Source organism: Choloepus didactylus, chromosome 21 (assembly GCF_015220235.1).
Source record: "Choloepus didactylus isolate mChoDid1 chromosome 21, mChoDid1.pri, whole genome shotgun sequence".
In the NCBI taxonomy this organism is placed as follows: domain Eukaryota; kingdom Metazoa; phylum Chordata; class Mammalia; order Pilosa; family Megalonychidae; genus Choloepus; species Choloepus didactylus.
The window spans coordinates 31,506,227-31,525,881 of NC_051327.1; the positions used below are offsets into that span (position 1 = coordinate 31,506,227).

The window sequence follows — 19,655 nt, forward strand, 5'->3', positions numbered from 1 at the left end:
GTGTGCAGTCACGCTAGTTAGGGTGGGTGCACGCTAACGCTTCTATTTTCCCACATCAGCCAAGCACCCATATTTTCTTTGTTTTCATACATTTTTTACTGAGCTATAATTCACAAACAGTGGTCCTTAGGTAAATCTTAAAACACCCAGTGCCCAAAGCCACAATGAGGTACCACTTCACACCCACCGGGATGACTAGAATGAAAAAGACGGACAATCACAAGCGTTGGCGAGGATGTGGCAAAACCGGGACCCTCGCGCTGCTGGTGGGGAGTGAAATGGGGCACCCGCTGCGGGGAGTCTGGCAGCTCTCCAGAGAATTGAACACAGAGTTGTCAGATGACACTGCAATTCCTCTCCCAGGTGTAGACCCGGGAGAAGTGAAAACACATCCACACGTAACTAGTTCAGCAGTATTCATAACAGCCCTAAGGTGGAAGCAACCCAGAGGCCCATCGGCAGATGAACGTTTAAACACAACAGTGGGGCATCACGGAGCTGTAAAAAGGAACGATGTTCTGATCCATGTGGCACTATGGCTGCACCTCGAAACTTATGCTGAGGGAAAGAAGCCGACACGGAAGGCCACATATTATACAAATTCCAGTGTATGCAATGTCCAGGATAGGAAAACACATAGAGACGGAAAGGACGTTGGGGGCTCCGGGGCTGGGGTGGGGGGAGTGTGGGGGAAACGGGGAGGGGCTGCTAATGAGTACACAGTATTTTGGGGGTGATGGAAATGTTCTAAAATTGATTGTGGTGGTGGTTGCACAACTCTGTAAAAATACTAAAGACCATGGAATTCTACACTTTACACGGATGAAATGTATGGTATGTGAACTATATCTCACTAGAGCTGTCACCAAGAAAACCAGCAAGTGCTATTCATACGTGAGCGACGCTTACTCTCTTCCCGGGCCACCCCTGGGTCGGGTCCCTGCCTTTTACCCTCCATTTCCCAGGGAGGCTGGGCCAGCTCCAGGGGGCACCACCGAGACTCGGCGCGCTAAGCACGGCATGTACATTACTTCATTCAATCCCATCCCCTCTGACGTAGACAGCATGGTTCGCTCCATTTTACAGATGGGGAAACTGAGGCATGGAGCAATTGGATAAATTGGCCACAGGCCCACAGCTAGAGAGCAGGGTCACGCTGGGATTTGAAGCCAGGCTCCTAGTTGCCCAGCCCCAGAACTCAAGCATGGCAGGAGTGTGCTTTTGCCCTTTGGGTTTGGGGGTCCTGGAAGAGAGGTCCCCAGAGGGTCCAGAATTCCTCCTGCCAACCGACCAGTCACGGGAGCCGAGTGAGCACCTTCAGGGTGTCCCCTGAGAGCTGAGAACCTGGGCCCAGAGGCACAGGAACGTGGGGGGCTGGGAACCTGCGGAGAGGGGGTGCAAGACCCAGAAGTGGTGGGAACTGGCTGAGCCGGCCCAGCTTTCCATCTCGCTAACAAGCGGCACCGCGGGTTGTCAGCCAGTGATGGAGGCCAAGATACAGCCCTTCCCTCCGCCCCCACCCTGGTCTCGTCCATCCGTGCACTCAGTCACCGGAGCCAGGAGGGTCAAGGCGACCCCACTACCCTTAGAGGAGGGAAGGGGCCAGGGACCAGCAGCCAGCACCCACGTGCCCGTTGGGCCCACCCACCTTCCGGCTGCCCAGGCCAGATGCACAGAGCTCACTCAGAGGTTTGAAATGGACATGGACCGTGAGGTCAGTGGCCATCGGCACTAAAAGGCACCTCAGAAGTCACGGAGCAGCCCCTGCTCATGACAGAGAGGAGGAAGCCAAGGGCAAGGTCCCTGCTCACGACAGAGAGGAGGAAGCCAAGCCGAGGTCGTGTGGCAGGGGTACGGGGGGCAGCCAGTGTAGGGGAGTCTGCGGCATCTGGAGCCAGAATGACCAGGCTCAGATCCCGACTCCACCAACCAGCAGGTGCCCTTGGGGGAGCTGCTTTGAATCTTCGGAGCCTCAGTTTCATCATCTGTAAAATGGGACTGAAAAATCCTACCTAGTTAGGTGGGCCGGGGTGGGGGTCAGCATCACTTCTGCAAACGCCCGAACCAAGTTTCAAAGACAACTTTGGTGGAAACAACTCAAGTGTCCAACAGATGAATGGATAAAGAAAATGAGGTACATCCAGACAGCGGAATACTATTCAGCCGTAAAAAGGAAGGAAATTCTGAGACATGCTGCAACGTGGATGAACCTTGGAAACATGATGCCAAGTCAAATAGCCGGACACAAAAGGACAAATACTGTATGATTCCACTTATATGAAGTCTCTAGAACAGGCAAATTTGTAGAGGCAGAAAGTTGATTGGAGGTTAGTAGGGGGAGGAGAGGGAGAAAGGGGGAGCTTTGACTTGGTGGGTACAGAGTATTTTGAAATGTTGGAAATTTTAAAGTAAAATTAATTAAAAAAACAATTTTGGGGTTCAAGGTCTGAGCTGGACGTTCAGAGCAGCATCTGGGGACCCCAAAGAAGATTAGACACGAAGGCAGGAATCACTGCGGGGTCTCCGGCACACAGTAGGCACACAAGAAATATTTTTTAGGAATGAGAGTTACCCAGTACACAGTAGGGGCTTAATAAATGGTAACAACGATCATTTATTCACGCACCCAACACTCGCTGAGCCAAGGTTGCTGTTTATGAGGAAACTAAGACCTTACATTACTGCTCTCTAAACCGTGTGTGGGGTTGCGTCCACAGACCCCCTTTCTCTCCTGGGGGTCCCACTTGACTGTGGAGCTCACTCCTGTAAAACAGGTTCCTTCAAAAACCTAATGACTTTACAGGGAAGAGACCCGGTAGTTACCCCTTAACCAAGAGATCAGGGACAAAGACGTCTCAAGGTCGCGTACCTCCCGGTATCGTGATGCGCTGAGGACACGACACTCCTGCCGAGGGACCCTTCCCAGTTACGCATCCCAAGAAACCAGCAGGGAAACCCCAACAGAAGGACAGTCCACGAGACCCCTGCCCAGGGTTCTTCCAAAGGGTCAAGGTCGGGAAAGACAACGGAAGACCAGGGGAGACAAAGGAGACACGACGGCTAGATGGAATGTGGGATCCTGGGACAGGAAAAGGGCATTAGAGGAAAAATTGGTGACATCTGAAAAAAAGTCTAATTTAAAAAAAAAGAAAGAAAAAGGGTTCCTTCTGGATTTCCAGGTTTCCTGGCAAGCCCTGAGCAGAGCTGAGGCTGCACGTGTGGACAGAAAGCGTGTCCAGGCTGGGAGGGGGGCACTGGGGCCTGGGAGAAGCCCCTGCCCAGGGCCGAGACCCATCAGTAAAAGCTGACAGGGCAGGGCCCAGACGCAGACACCAGGACTTGGCTGTCCCCAAAAGTGGCCTCCTGTCCAGCCCAGGCTGGGGGTCAGGGGCTGGGGGGCAAGTTTCACCAGCCTGGTGGGGGCTGCAGCCAGCAGACTGGGGTTGTTTCTCCCGAGTTGGCCTTTGTTTTCCCCTCCCAGGCTGGGGAAGCCAGAGTCTGGGTGGAGCCAGGGGGGCCCACGTCCTGCCCACTGGGCATCAAGAAACCCCGTTTACTCGGCCTGGTCTGCATATGAGACTCCTGGCAGAAGGAGGGAAAAGGGGCCCCAGGACAGCCGGCGTGGGGGGGCTGCCTACCAACTCCGACGAGCCGGGGGCTGGCTTTGAGGGCTGGGGCAGGGACCAGACCAGGGCTTTCCAGGCCTGAACACGCAGGCACAAGCCTGGAACATGCTCCTCTTTTCATCCCAGGACATATTTGGGGCAGAAGAACTGCAGGGGAGAGGGCCTGGGAGCCCTACATGGCACCTGGGACACTCGCTCGGCCACCAGGAGCTAGAAACTTGGTAACCACAGCCCTGGCCTGTTGCTGACATTCGCCGTCTGCACTCACTGCTAAGGACAGACACAGGGGCTCAGAGAGGGCAGCTGCAAAGGGGGAAGCTGGGACTTGAACCCAAGGCTGTGCGATGCCAACGTGTGGCCCAGGGCAGCCCTCAGTGTGGCTAGACGGGCAGCGGGGGTGATGACCGGAGAAGCTGGGACGGAGATGGCACGGGCTTACCCAGACAGCGCTGATGCTCTGCATGCACAAAGGCTGGGAACACAGGTGTCCCCGGGCGGCCTTGCTCCGCACCCTTCCTGTCACCTGATCTCACTTTAATTTCCTGCATCACTTACTTGCCCTTTCCCGCAGCTGGAGGAGCAGCAGAGCACGTGGGTCAGCACCAGACCCAAGGCAGATGGCCTGGGTTTGAATCCTGGGCCTGTGCTAATAAGCTATAGTTCACTTAGCCTCTCTGGGCCTCAGTTTCCCCATCTATAGAATGGGGGGGGGGTCACCATAGTATACCTGCCACAGGCCAGGGTGAGGAGTCACTGAGAGAACCAATAAAAACACTGCCTCAGGAGGGAGCCAGGGCTCTTTGCCTCAACCTGTGCTGACGTGCAGGGCAGGAATTTTGGCTCCTTTTAAGGAGATGACAAAAGCCAGCAGCCGAGGCCCCACCAAGGAGCTAAAAAAAGACCCCTGCCACCCACGCCACTGCTGCCGTTCCTCTTGCAAGCTGAAACTCGCTCTGGTTCCAGGTTCTGGATGTCGCCCTGCTCTGGTGACATGGATATTTGGAAAGTCTCCTGCAATATCTGCAGGGGAGGCACATGTAAGGTTAACGAGAGGGTTGGGAGGACGCTGGGTCCCGACCCCAGGCTCCCCCCGCCCACTCCAGGAGTCCTGGGTTTGGGCTAAGGATCCAAGGGGTAGAGGGTGCTTCCCCTGTGGGGTTTCTGCTGCCCTGAGAACGCTCTTTTGTCTCTGAGAAGGAAATTGCAGCAGGGAAGGGTGGGAGCAACTGGTCTACCCGGTTGGTGGGGGCAACTGGTCTACCTGGTTGTTCAAACAGAACCCCAAGAACTGTCCCAGATCCCCACCTCTCTCTCCTCTAGTTTCACCTACGGCTAGCTCTCCAACCATCCTCCTCCTCCTTCTGCTCCTACTGCCTCCACCTTGATCAAGACCTCACCTCTCAACTACACCAATGCCATGGCACCCCAACTCTCTCCTGCTCCCCTCTCCAGCCAGGCTCCTCACATTCACCGGAGACATTTTTCTAAGATGCAACCAGACAGCACCACCCTCCAGCTTCAAACCTGCTTGTGCTCCCTGGGGATCTCAGAAGAGAACTCAGGTTCCTGTCCTTGGCCTGTCCCCACCCCACCGTTGCCTCCCTCCCTCCATCTGCCTGGGCACAGCCTGGGAGAAGCTCCTTCCTGCCCCGGAGCCTCTGCCCCAGCTCTGTCTTCCAGGGGCGAGCTTCGCCTGGGCCCTCCCTCTGAATATGTGGGTCTCTGCTTGCGGGACACCCCCTCAGTCCTGGCTGAGACAGTTCTTGAACTCAGGAGCTCCCAGGGGGATCTGCTTCCAGCCCCCTGCTCCCCTCTAGGAGGGTGTGTCCCCTGTGGGACACCCAGGGCCTCTGAGGGGCACCACGAATGGCCAATCCTCCAGGCTGCAGCAAAACAGGATGGGGTCCCTGTGGGGAGGGGGGGGTGAGGGGGTGAAAAGAGCCACCCCGTGGTGCCCTCAGCTCTCCCCATCCAAGTCACACTGTACCGACTGACCCAGGGAGAGAGACTGAGGCAGCCGCTCACAGCCTGTCACCTTGTAGGCATGGTGTCGCTCAGACTCCTTAATCCCTCTGTGCCTCAGTTTCCCCTTCCATGAAATGTGGGTACGAATAGCTCCCACTCGACGTGTTGAGAAGATCAGAGGAGAAAATCCTATTGAAGCACTGGGGCAAACAATGAGGGCTCAGGGTTGCTGGTTTCCATCCTCCCCCCTCTAATCACTAAAATATCAGTTCTGCAAGGACAGGGACTTTGGTCTGTTTGTTCCCTGCCGCGTCCACGGCGCCCAGCTCGGAGCCTGTTCAACAAATGGTCAAACCCACGGCCACTGGCCGTTTGGAGTAACGGCACACGTGACGTCCCCTGCCGTAGCCTTAGCGTCCTCCTCCATCAAAAGGGGGACATCGCACCTCCCCACCACAGTGCAGAAGAACACAATCCACAAGTGGGAAATGTTCCCAAGGCAGGGGGCGGGGGTCAGCACTATTTGGCTTCATGTTCAAGGCCAGCACTGCCCAGTAGAAACAGAAGTGAGCCACATATGCAACTAAAAATTTTCCAGTAGTCACATGAAAAAAGTGAAAAGAAACAAGTGCTCTTCATTTTAATGCTATATTTTATATAACCTAATATAGTCATTGTCGCCTTTTTCATACAAGTCTTCAAAATCTGGTGTGTGGTTTACACTTATCACACTTCTTTGTTCTAAGCACATTCCATGTGGCTCGTGGGCACTGGAGGGGACGTGCACTTCTAGGTGATTCTAGGGTCCCTGGTCCCACTTTGCTCCAAGCCCCCAGGGCCCTCGGCCTCATCAGCCCGGCTTTAATAAAGCCAATGGATGCTCAGAGTGTCTATTTGCTGGGCTTGGTGCCTGGCACCCAGGGGTGCTTAATAAATGGACATTGCCCTTTCCTCCCTGCCACTCCCCCATCACCCACATACGCTGGCCAGACTCCTGCCCCCACGGCCGGGATGTGTCTAAGGGTTCTGTGGCCGTCGGACGTCAGGGCCACCTCAGGCTCCCAGCCGTGCCCAGGGCTGCCCGGGGGTGGAGTGGCAGGACGTGCAGCCCACCGCCCAATCCTCCGTCCCGGGTCCCTGGGGCTGCAGCCACCTTGCCCTCAGGCCACGGGGCAGAGCTGGGCACTTGTCTTGCTCCCCAGCTGACTGCCTGCTCCGGGGAACAGGTCACAGCTCCAGCGACAAGGCGAAATGGGAGCCCCCGGAACCAGCTGCCCCCAGAACTGCTGATGTCCCTGTCCGGTAACATCTCACCTGCTTGCTCTTTTCACCTGTGGGGTTGGGAGAGGGTGGGCACGGGCGTGCCTGGGTGGACGGGACTTCCTGCCTGGCCACAGCCACTCGCCTCCCAGCCTGAGTCAGCCCCCGCATTCCTCCCCTTCGGGATTAATTCTGCGTCGATAGGTGTGCAGTGAGGTAGACAGGTGGGGAGCAGGGCTGGTGGGAGGCATCAGCGTTGGAATGTTTGGAATGTGCCGGAATGCACACCTCTCCACGGAGGAGCCTCGTCCCCTCCCAGAGCAGGAGCCTGGCCTCCCTCCAGGGCCAGCAGGGGCCTCACGGCTTCCTGGGGACCTCCAGGCCCGGTGGGAGGTTCATCTCCGGTGCTGGGAGCCCCCCACCTTCTTTAAACGCTGCCTGGCTGAGAGGGCAAGAGGCCAGTGGCTACCCAATCTCCATCGTAGTTGCTGGGGTGCTGTTCTCTACCTATTAGGAAACGTCTGAACGATAAGGATTTGCTCATCTTTTGGGAGGCCTGTCTGCAGCCCTGAATTCCAGACCTTGCATAGTTGGGCGCTCAACATATGGGTGATGAATTGAGCAGACATTTCTAGCACATAAACAACTCATATCTCCCCATTTCCAGAGGAAGATAACAGAGAGGTTAAAACCTGCCTGGTTTAGTTTCCTTGGCTGCTCAAGCAAATACCATGTAATGGTTTGGCTTAAACAACGGAGATTTAAGGTCTCACTTTTGAGGTTAGGAAAAAGTCCCAATCAAGGCATCAGCAAGGTGAAGCTTTCTCCCTGAAGACCGTGGCATTCTGGGCTGGGGGCTGGTGATCCTCGGCTCCTCCGTCACACGACAAGGCACATGGCATCTCCTGGTCTCTCCCTTCTCTCCTGGACTCCACTGATGTTCAGCTTCTTGCTGTGGCCTTCTCTGTCTGAATTTTATTCCACTTAACAAAGGTCTCCAGTGATAGGGTTAAGACCCACCCTGATTGAATTAGGCCACCCCTTAACCGAAGCCACCTCATCAAAAGGTCCTACTTACAATGGATTCCCACCCACAGGAATGGATTAAATTTAAGGACATGTTTTCCTGGGGCCCATACAGCTCCAAACCACCACGCAGACCAAGGACACACAGCTGGGAAGTGTTGGGGTCAGGATTTGAACCCAAGCAGTCTGGCTCCAGAGCTGTCTCCAAAGTAAGAGGAGGAAGTCAATGTCGATCCACCCACCCCCACCCAGACAAAGAGGTGCAGAGGTAGGGGGCCAACAGGTGAGGTATTCACCACCCAGGGCGGGCAAGGTGGTTGATGTCTTGTTGGCATATTCATCAGTACAATTCATCCCAGTGGTCGGGTGACACTCAGCGGTGGTAAACTGAGGCTGTCATTCTCCTTAGATACCACCTCAAGGGACTCAAACAGGACTTTCAGGCCAAAGGGAAGTGGCATCCAGTGAGCACCTTCCTGGGCCACACCCTACCCAGTGCGTGGCACACCTTCCGTCTTTAAGCTCCATAACAACCCGTCAAGGAAAGTACTATCATTACCCCCATTTCAGATGAGGAAACTGAGCCTCAGGGAGGAGGGGCAACTTGCCCAGGGTCACAGAGTAGTGAACATCTATGTTTGTAACTGCTGCAGCCCCAGCTGGGTACTTTCTAGATGCTCAATAATTACTGAATAAATGTTCAGCTCTACCTCTCAACTCCTCGTCGTCCCGCCACCCCTCTTACAGACCCTGGAAGCAGTCCCTTCTCCATTAACAAGTCCCCAGAGATATGAGTTACTGACATGCTATAAAATGTCTGTTTGAGTCAAAACCCATTTTTTTGAGCCCCAAGCCAATGAGAGGCCTGGAATTCAGGGATACAGAAGGGCCCTCCAAAAAGGTGAATAAATCTTTATTGTCCAGAAGCTTATAACCTAATACATAGGGTTAAGAAAAACACCCCGGTAACTATAATTATGAAAATTCCAGATTGCCAGGGTCAGCGTCTTTTCATCCATTCTGTCTTATTCAGAATTTCTATCCTAAGTTTTCACTGTGAAAATATAGTTGAGTCTAATAAAAAAGCAGGAAAAGAGCAAAAAGGAAACAAAGGGAAAGCATGATAAATAGGAAATACAAAATAATGAGGTAGGAGTAGGTGTAAACGTATCAGTCATTACAGTAAATGTAAATGGGTTAAATTCACCTATTAAAAAGATAAGACTCTAAGGTGAGAATACAAAAACAAAACAAAGTCTAGTTATGTGCCATTTTACTAGACACCTGTCTGAGACTAAATGACACAGAAAGGTTGAGAAAAAGGGATGGAGTACATCATGCCAGGCACCTGTTATTGAAAAGGGAAAACACAGCCCGTGTAACAATAAGTAGATCAAGGCAATCAATGTAAATATATGAGTCCCACTCCTGGTTGTGTATCAAAAGACTGATACTTGGGCCCCACCCCAGAGTTTCTGACTTAATTTAGTTGGGGATAGGGCCCAGGTATCTATTTTAAAACTCCTCAGATGATTCTAATATGCACCAGAGTTGAGAATGAGGAAATGAACCACAGCAAAGCATTATGAGAGTTAAAAAGGAGTGGGGTGAGGGTGAATCCCTAGATCTCTAAGGAAGGGAATCTTGTGAGAAAGCAGTACCCAGTAGGTGCATAGCTTACAATACCAGATTGGTTGGTCAATTGACTGATAATCTTTTTCCTGGAGACCTTTGTGGTAATTAGGAAGTAAATTCCCCTACACCCAGCTATTAATCCTCAGGAAGTATATCCTAAGCTGGGAGGGTTATTGGTGTAGTAGTTACTATGGCTCTGTTTTGCAGCCTGATCTGTTTCTGCCCTGGGAAGGCCGCCCCACCTCCAGGCCTCTGAGTGGGGTGTAGGGCCCAGTGTCAGGCATGTGTTTTTGGCCTCTTATTACAGACACACCCAGAAGTCCAAGCTACTCCAGATAACACCAGGACATGTCTTGAAAATTTTTGAAAGATTGAAACAGGGCAAGCCAACCTCAGCACCCATGGGTATGAGGACATCACTCTGGGTTCAGGACCAGTGAGCAACGAGTACCAGCCTCCAATTATTAAGCACCTACTGCATACCCAATACTTTACACACATCACCTTCAGTCCTCTCCACCATCCTACATGCCTCCAACTTGCAGATTCAAAACACACCTTCAACCATGGTTTACTGAGCACCTACTATGTGCCGGGCACTGTGCTGGGAGTACACTGGTGACTACACAGCATGCAAAGTCCCTGCCCTGATGAAGCTTACCGACACTCTGGAGGTGATGAAAGTGTCGGAAGCTGCCAAGCCCAGGCCTTTCTATTCTACCCACCACACCCTCAGTCCCTATCCGTGGGCCTCAGTTTCCCCATCAGTAACTTGAGGATATTGTTGCCTATTTTAGAGATGGGGCGAGTCAAGCTCTTTACCTAGGTGAGCAGGGCCCAAAGTTCCTCTGTTCTTTGTAGCACAAACTCAGAATCCTTCCTTAACTTTCAACTGGAAACAAAAAGTCCCCACACCCAAGACGGAGAAGGCTAAAACCTTAATTTAGCAGCCTGAAATTCAAGTCCAGGCAGCTAGGGCAGCAAAGAATTCTGCAAACTGTTCTCCTATACCCCGGCAGCAGACAGAGCTGCCAGCCAGCAAGCAGCCCGGTGTGTGTTCATCTTACAAGACTTGGCAAAAACCCTCTGCCCAGGGAAAGAGAAGCAGCTGGTTCAGCGTGGGTGCCCAGGAAAGGACGGGGCGGGCTGCTAGCTCGGACACTCTGCCAGCCGGCTCGGCCTGCTCCTGAGCCAGGCTGCCCGGGTTCTAGCGACTGAGTGTCCTTGGAAAAGTCACTTAAGCCCTCTGAGCCTCTCCGTTCTCTCACCTGGAAAACAGTGATGAGGGTAGAATTCATCTCTGACAACACAATGCCCAATAATAATATAAACCTAGTTTAGGAAGCCTGTTCTGAGCCAGGAGCCAACCTCAGGGGCTCTCCCTGAACTCACACCCTCCCCAGTTCCCACCCCCTTCCCTCCCCTCCCACTTCCTTGCTGCCTCTACTTGCATCTCCCAGTCTGGAACCTGCCTGCTTTCCCTCCCTTCTTGCTCCCCAGGCCAGGCCCCCTCCCCTCCTCAGGCCACCTCGTCTCCCTCCCCAGACCCCTCCTCTCCCTGCGGATGGCCTCCAAGACTCAGGGCTTTGGGGCTCCCCTGCCCACCCCCCCAGCTCTCACACACTGTTTCCTCTGCCAATACTCCTTCTCCCATCCCCTCCCCTCCCAAAAATTTAAAAAGTCATGCCCTGTTTCAAATATAAAGAAAAGTCCTGGAAAGAATCAGTTGCCCATGTTCCCAACCCCACGATTTAGCTATGTTCCCATTTTGCCATATTTATTGCTTCAATTTTTTTAAAAGAGAAAAGTGTTATTTTTCCATTAACATTCTTTCAGCCCCTCCTCAGCAGTAACACAATCCTGAAGTGGCCGTTTTCTTTCTGTGCCTGTCTTATATTCTCAACACATGCACACCTGTGTACTGAAACATTACATGGACTTGCTTTGTATGTTTTTAAACTTTATATAAGTATATCATAATCTTCGCATCCTCCATCAACTTGCTTTGTGCACCCGACCGGATGCTTTTGCAGATTTATGCCTGTGGATCCAGTGCCCCCAGCCTGTTCCCTTTCTTCACCCATCTCGTCCTACCGGTCCAGCTGTTCTGACGTTCCCTCCTCCAGGAAGCCCACCAGGCTGGGGAGGGGCCCCTGCTCTGCACCCCTGCAGTCCTCAGCCTCTGTTTCAGGACTTGTCACCCTGCATTGTCACCAGCTGTTTGCTCACCTCCCCACCCCACCATCGTGCACACAGAAGGCGTGTGGTACGTGACCGGATGGGGCGGGGGGCGGTCTGCTCACAGCCTCCATTCCTTTCCGCCAGACAGTACCCCCAAGCACCCCACTGCTTGGTTCAGCTGACCCCTGGGTGTGTGTGGAAGGGAGGGAGAGGCTCTTAGCAGCCCCCCAGGGCTCACCCCTAATCATTCGCTCATGCATTCATTCATTCATTCATTGACCACACATGCCACGCTAGCCACGGCTCTGGGGAAGATGACCACTCACCTCCCATCTGGCCACTACACAGAGGAAAATCTCAGGCCACTGAGATAAGAGCCACAGAGGAGAGTGTGGGACAAGAGAAGGGGTGGGTCTGCGGCCAGAGAGGCTGGGCCCAGCCTCCCTGACGCGCTAACCACAGAGGACTAGCAGCAGGCCAAGGGGTGGGATGAGCATTCCAGGCAGGGGAACGGCCCGGGACAGGCCGCGTGGCTGGACTCAGTAAGGAGACAGGTTCATGGCGCAGGGAGGAAGCCCCCACGCAGCCTGAGAGCAGGGGGAAGCCGGGCTGGGGGGCTGAGCGGGGTGCCAAGAGCTCCCCAGCTGCCATGGGAGAACGGACCAGGGCACTCGAGGAGGGAGCAGGGCCAGGGCTGCAGGCACTGAGGGCCGAGAGAACTGGGGAGCCTTTTCAGGGAGGCAGGGCAGGAGCTCAAGTGTTAGCTCGGTCCCACCTGGCGGCAGAGACGGGCCCTGGCAGCCTCCTCTGGTCTCCAGAGGGTGTAACCCAGCAACCCCCGTGGAAAGCAGAGAGAACAAAGGCCAAAGGGACATTCTCCTCTGCCAGCTCCGCAGACAGGCCGGGGCAGGGGCTGGGGGTGGCCGGTGGAGCCGGAGCCTCCTGCCAGCACAGCCCTGCCAGGAGCACCCAGCAGTCCCTCCTGGTGGCCCTCTCCTCACCTTAGGGTGCTGCCTCTCCCCAAAAACCCACTGTCCTCAGACTCCTGCCCCTGACAATTCCCGGAATGCCATCATTAGCAGCCACCCTTTGGGTGAGGCCCAGCCCATCCCGAATCTGGTTTATCAGGGCCCGTTCCCTCTGCCAAGAGGAGGGCTGGGTGAGCGGGGGAAAAGCCCAAGCGAGGAGGGGCCGAGCCCCCACCCCACCATCCAGCCCAGCCCGGGACGGCACCTGGAGAGAGCTGCTGCCAGGCCCAGACACGGGTAGCGGGGAGACCGACTTTCCCTCCCCAGGGGTTCCTGGATCCCCAACCTTGCCCCGCTGTGAGCTATGAGCCCGAAATGAGAACTTTTACCCTCAGCCTCAAGAGTGCCCTCTGTGAAATGGGACACCACCGCCGCCCGGCAGGCACATTGTCAGAAGGAGACGGCATCTCATCAGGTCCAGGTGGGGTACCCAGTAGGTCCCCAGAAGTGGCTGGGGTTAGCTCACACCAGCCCAATTCACCACCACGGCTGGAGGCCGACTGGAGGGCCCCCCCTCCAAATCTTCGGGCTTGCCGGCCGTCACCCATCAGCACAGGTGTGCATGTGCGGCTGGAGGGGGTTCAACTGTATCCCCCCAAAAGACATGCTCAGTCCTACCCCTGGCACCTGTGCATGTGACCTGACTTGGAAATAGGGTGTTTGCAGATGGCCTCAAAACTGCATTGGGGTGACCTCTAAATCCAATGACAGTTGTCCTTAGAGTAAGAGACCACACACACACACACACACACACACACACACACACACGGGACGGAGGCAGAACCTGGAGTGATGCTTCTAGAAGCCACGGAAGTGGGAGGAGGCCAGGGGTCCTCCCCTGCAGGTTTTGGAGGGACCCGGCTCTGCCCACACCTGGATTTTGGACATCTCGCCTCCAGAATGTGAGACAATAAATTTCTGTTGTTTCAAGCCCCACCGCCCCCTTTATGGTACTTTGTTCTGGCAGCTTCCAGGACACTAAGGCAGCCTCCATTTGAGGGTGAGGGAAATGGGTCAGCGTCAGTGGTCCTTCTGCCCACAGAGCCTCGGCCTCCACAGCTGGAACAGTCCACCCTGGTCAGCTCTGGAGAATCTCTAGTAGTACTGGTAGCTAACATTGGCCGCTATGATTTTCCAGTCAATTACTCCGAGCCAGGTCCAGGGCCGGGCCCACCACAAGCGTAATCTCGCTTAATCCACCCAGCGACCTCAGCAGCTGGGGACTACTGTTGTCTCCCCATTTCACAGATGGGGAAACCAGAGCTCAGAGAAGTTAAGTGACCTGCCCAAAGCCACACAGCTTGGGGGAGGCAGAGCTGGGGCTTGAACTCACGCCTAGCCCACATCAAACTCTGTGCAATTCATCACCAAGAGGCTCAAGATACCCAAGGAAGCTTCCAGAAGGGCACCCTGACCTTCCACTACCCTCCATCCTCCAAAGCCTTGGGTCCTGCCTCCCAAGGATGGGAAGCGAGGCCAAGAGGCAAGGCCAGGTCACCGGGCGCTTGCTGGGACCGGTCCTAAGAAGAGGGGTGAGATTAATACCATTTTACAGACAGGGAAGTAAATGCCAAGTTTCCTTTCTCAAGGACAAACACGCAAAATGCAGTCTGACTCCAAGCTGGATTTTTTTTTTTTTTGCCCTTGAACGAGGTTGCATGTTTTTACATTTTAAAACAATATTTATCATATGAACATAAACAGAAGCCAGAAATCCCATCACCTAACAGAGTTTAACCTATTTTTTGTCCATGCCTATATGTATTATTTGCCAGAATTAAACATAGTCTAGATATACCCTTGTTTTTTGCTTTTGTTCACTTAACATCATCTTCAGCATTTTTCTGTGCTGCACACCTAGATCTTAACCACTCCACCCCTCCCTGGACAGGTCAGCCACCTCCCCCAGGGAGCCCTCCCTGACTAGCCCCCCACTCTGAGCTCAGCAGCTCTCCAGCTCTCTCTCCATTCCACGGCCCCTGCAACACAGCCATGTAAGCAGACGTGTACTTAAGCATGACTCCATCTTACCTCCTGGATGTGACGGGCCACAGACTCAAGTGCAGGGAGACTGTCACCCTCTCCTCCACAGCCCTGGTGCCCCAGAAGGGCGTGGTGCACAGCCTGTCCTTCTCACTGCCCAGCTCAACTGGGGCTCAGAGGGGGTGCCTTATCCACATCTGTTCAACCATCACTATCGTCAGCACAATGGCTAGGGGCCGAGGCCTCCCACACTCTCAACCCTTTCCCCGCACTCTCTCACTTAACCCTCATGCCAATAACATTCCAAGGCAGGAGCTGCACTTATCCCTGTTTTTGAGGTGAGTAAAGGAGGCTCAGAGAGCCCAAGCAGGTGGCTCAGGGTGGCACAGCCAGGAAGTGGTGGCCGGGGCAGAACTCTCAGCCCAGGTTCTCTGCTGACTCCAAGGAGGGTGGGAGCAGGTTCCCCCTGACCAGGCCCTTCCGCTGAGCTGGGTGCTGCCCTCCTGTGACCCCATCTGCCCTGTCAGGCCCTGACCCTGTCATTAGCTCAGGTGTGAACTTCAGCTCCCGCACCTGTTATTAGGAACTGGGAGGACGGGTGCAGCAGGAGCTCACACCCCGGCCCCAGCCCTCTCCAGTTCCAGCTGCTGAAGGCTGACACACAGGAAGTGGCAGATTTCCCAGTCTGGCTCTCCCACACCTTGGCCACCCCATTCACTAAACTCGGCACTTCTCAGGCTAAAGTGCTTTGACGGCCTGGGTGCAAAATCACAGCTCCTGGTTCCCCTTGGCTCGGGATGGTGATGCTGACCCTCCATCTGGGCACTTCCTCTGGGCTAGAGGCTTTCTCTCACCATCACAGTCGCTCCTCCCAGCAATCCCATGCAGGAGATACTTGTTACCGTCCTTGCTTTGAAGAGGAGGAGACTGAGGTTCAGAGAGGTTCCATGACTTGCCCACAAGCAGATGTGGCAAAGCTGGGATCAGAAGCCAAGCGTTCTGCTCCCAGAGCAGACTCACCCTGGCATCCCCATCCTTTCCCAGACAAGGGAAGGGGCCCTTAGAAATCTCAGGGCCAAAGGGTAAGTTGGGGTCAGCTCCCAAGTCCCACACAAGTACCTCCTGTGGCGCCTGGTACAAGGCTAGGCATGGTAGACATGCTCAAGAGATGCTCGTTGGGAGAATGGGACAAAATGCTGCCTTTGCCCCACAACTGGGTCGATGCATTCTTCTCCCATTAAGAAAAAGGGGCAAAGGGGCGCAAGGGCTGGCAAGAGGACTGGGCGAGACCACGCACGGAGGTGCCTGGCACCCACTCGGGGCTGTGGCAGCTCTTACCCTTAGTGCTGGGGTGGAAGTAACAGGGAGATCATGGGAACCCAGAGGAGGGGCCTCCCATCCCATTCTGGGCGAAGCAATCAGGGCAGGCTTTCTGGGGAAAGAGACTTCTCCAACCTGAGCTCTGGGATCAGCAGAGATCAATTAAGGAAAGAGCACAGCCTCAGGCCAGAAGTACAGAGAGGGGAGGGGGCCAGGACCCCGCCTCCCCACCAGCCCAGGTCCTGGGCGCCCACACAGCAGGAAATGAAAGGAAACCTTCCTTCCTGTCCTCTGCCAAAGAGCCTGAGGCCCTCCCAGCCTCTCTGGGTTCAGGATAACCTTCTGTGAGGTCCAAGCCCAGGCCCTGGGGGGAGGATGCAGAGCTGGGGGAAGGCGGCCAGGCAGAGGGCAGGGCCAGGCCGTCATGTGGGTGAGCGTGAAGGGCTCTCCAGGGGCCCGAGTTGGGGAAGGGGAGAGTCGTCCGTGGCTGGCAGAGACCGTCCAGTTGTGCAACCCCGGGAGCACAGCACAGGGACTGGACCCGACCCCAGCCTGCTCCCGGGCCAGCTGGACCCAGCCCCGGAGGCACCACGCGAGGGCCCCACCTAGCCCCGGGTTGTGAAAGCCCAGCCAGGGGTGGCTGCGGGGGCGTGTGGGGGGAACTCAGAGGGGAGGAAAGAAATGCCTCTGAGCCTCCAACAGCCCAAACTGGAGTCGGGGTGCGTGGGAACCGCGGGGCAGCGGGGTTTCTGGAACTAAAGGGACTCAGGTGCGGTGCCAGACTTGCCTGCACCTGTCAGACAGGTGGGCCTGGGCTGGACCGCAGGGGTGGGGGGGGAGCCCTGGGTCCAGAGCCCTCTTGCTGCCTTTGGGGACTGGGAGGGGGCAAAGAACTGCTTGGGGGGTACAGAGGGGGCCACACAGTGAGGGCGGCTTGGGGTAGGCACTCCCACCCAGGTGGGCCTGAAGCCCCTTGTCTACAGAGGCTGGTAAAATCCTTCCTCCCAGCCAGGGGCTCCCACCCCATTTTCCCGGGGAAGGGGAGGAGGGCGAAATCCCGCCCCCTCCCTCAATCTCAGCATCTCCACAAGGCTCCCCCCACCAAACTGGTTATTAAATGACTACATTAGCGCTTATCAAAACGGACGTCTCCAGGCAAACACATCGAGACATGTCATTCCTTCCCCCGCCGCCCTGGGAATCCGCGGCTGGGAGAGGCTGCCAGTTTCGGGGCTTGGGGCGGGGAGCCACGCCCCTGAGAAATCCGGCCGCGAGGAGGAGGCCCCGACGCCGCCCGGTCCCCTGATCCCCCGCCTGGCTCCCAGGAGAGAGGGGCGGTGCCTCGGCCGGTGCCCCCCGGCCGACTCCGCGCCCACCTGGCTTCTCGGGGTGCGGCTCTGGGGCGCAGGGTGGCAGGCGCCGGGCAGTGCTGCGGCAGGTGGCTGCCCCCACCCCTCCCCGCGCGCTTCCCAAGAAGCGCCCCCGCGCGACGTCCCCGCCCCGTGCGTCCCCCGGACGCCGGCGCTCCGGAGGCTCCCGAGTGACCTCCGGACACTCCGCCCCCATCCCGGCGGCCCTGGGCGATCCCTGCACCCCCAGCGGAGTCCTCCCTGGTGCTCCCTGGAGGGGAATGCTCCCTGGGGTGGGGGTGGGGGGCAGTACTCCGAGAACTCCCGGGTGCCAGAAATCGTGCCCTCCCCCGCCCCCTTCCAGGCGCCCCTGGCTCATCCCCAACCCCACCTGGCGGTGCTCCCCAGTTCGAGGGCGTCCCTTGGGCCCGGCGTCCCCGCCCCCCGGGCCTTCTGCAGCCTGCGAAGGCCCCGGCGGAGCTTCCCGGCCCCGCGCGCCCAGCAGCGCGAGGGCGTCCCGAGGGCACCCGCTCACCTCTTGGTCTGCACCTTGGGGCTGTATTTGCCTTTGTTTTTCTTCCTGAAGAGCGAGTTCATCGTGGCGCTGGGGTGCTCGGCGGGTTCGCGACTACGGATTGGGGGGCTGGAGAGCACTGGGGCACTGGGCAGAGAGCGGCCCCGGCGCGCAGGTGAGCGAGCAGCGGCCAAGGGAGCCCCGAGAGCGGCGCGGCCGCGGCGCCTGGTCACTACCCGCGGGGGGCGGGGCGCCCGCCGGCCACTCGCTCTCGGGCCGCTCCCCGAGAAGGTGGCGCTTACCTTCCCGAGGAGGGGCCCCCGGCGGGCGGGGCTTCCAGGCGCACGGAGCCCGCCCTTTGCCCAAGCCCGGGGAGTGGGGTTCCCGGCCTGGACTCGAACGGGAGTGGAGTGGAGGCGGTGGGACACGGGGTCTAGGCCGGATCCCCCATTCCCCCCCACCCCTAGCCCAGGGACTCCAGGGGTCGGGACAGAGGGCGGGGGCGCACCGGCCACCTTTCCCGAGCGCGCTCAGCGCCTCTCCACCCCCGGCCTGGCGCGCCCCCTGGCTGAGAGCCCTGCGTGGCTCTGCCCTGCGCTGCGCACTTGCAATCCCGCCTTGGCTGACTCCCAGGTGGGCCACCCACACACACACACAGGTGTGGTAGAGACAGGTGGGGTCTCTCTCTGCCCTGGGTAGCTAGTAAATTACACTCAGGTGGTAGCAATGCAGGTGCAATCGAGGAAAATGGGCTCCGAACAGTTGAGACTCCTCCACAGATAGTTTACCAATCTGAGCCTCAGTTTCCTTATTTGTCAAATGGGGACAACTGTCCCCATTCAGATGGGGAGATTCCTGTACATGATCCCACAAAGGGCTCAGCAAAGGGCCTCCTCTGCCATTCAGGCACAGGAAGCTCTGCTGTTTTTATTGTCATGCCATCTAAGACACAAAAGTCCTTTGGAACTTCACTAACCCCGGGCCCTGGCATCACAGAAAGCCTTCATGGCTGGACTTAACAGCTGCTTGACTCTAGTTCCAAACGGCCACATTGCACAATTCCACCACTGCACCAGTGTGTTCCTAGGTTGGATCTTGTGCCAGTGTGTCCCTGGGTTAGACCGTGGGCCAGTGGAGGAGCCTGCAGTTGGGCAGACAGTACGCTCAGTTTGACATGGAACCTGAGGGGACCCCGACAGCTGGGAGGATTCACTGCAACTCTTGGGGGGCACTGGGGGGGGGTTTGAACTCAGCTGGGAAGAGGAGCACATGGCCTCCGGGGAAGACACCAGTGGCAGCCGACAATGTGTGGCCCTGGGGGTGGGGTGTGTGGGCAAGAACCCAGGACTGGACACGCCCTTCCCTGCATGCCTATTTCTAAAGGAAGGAGCTCGGTGGGGATGTGGATTCCCACGGGGCCCTCCTGCCCCAGACCTCAGAATGCCCAAGGACGGCCAGTTGCTCTTCAAACCACCTCTTGTCCCTGCCATCAAAGGACTGAGGTTTTGGAGTGTTAACAGGGACTCTGTGGAAACCTTATTCTCCTGGGGCATCTATGGGTGGGCCTTAGGGGTCTGTGAATCCCCCTAAAGGAGCTTGCAAAGTGTGGGTCCATATGTGCATTTTACTGGGAAAGGATCTGTCACTTCCAATGGATTCACCCATTCACTGGCTCAACAGATATTTACAGACACCCTCCCACCCTCCATGTGCCTCGGTTTTACAAGGTAAATTTATGAGAAGGGGGGAACCCCCACAAAATCCAGAT

The 19,655-nt window shown here is 56.3% G+C and overlaps 1 protein-coding gene across 1 annotated transcript in view; it reads right to left on the bottom strand.

Moving 5' to 3' along the window:
* Positions 1-18,172, bottom strand: part of PPL (periplakin) — a 42,296-nt gene extending 24,124 nt beyond the window's left edge. The window contains exon 1 of the mRNA XM_037815320.1: positions 17,909-18,172. Within this exon, the coding sequence (XP_037671248.1) occupies positions 17,909-17,970 (62 nt within the window). The 5' untranslated portion in view covers positions 17,971-18,172. The remainder of the gene's footprint in view (positions 1-17,908) is intronic.
* Positions 18,173-19,655: the final 1,483 nt, after the last annotated feature.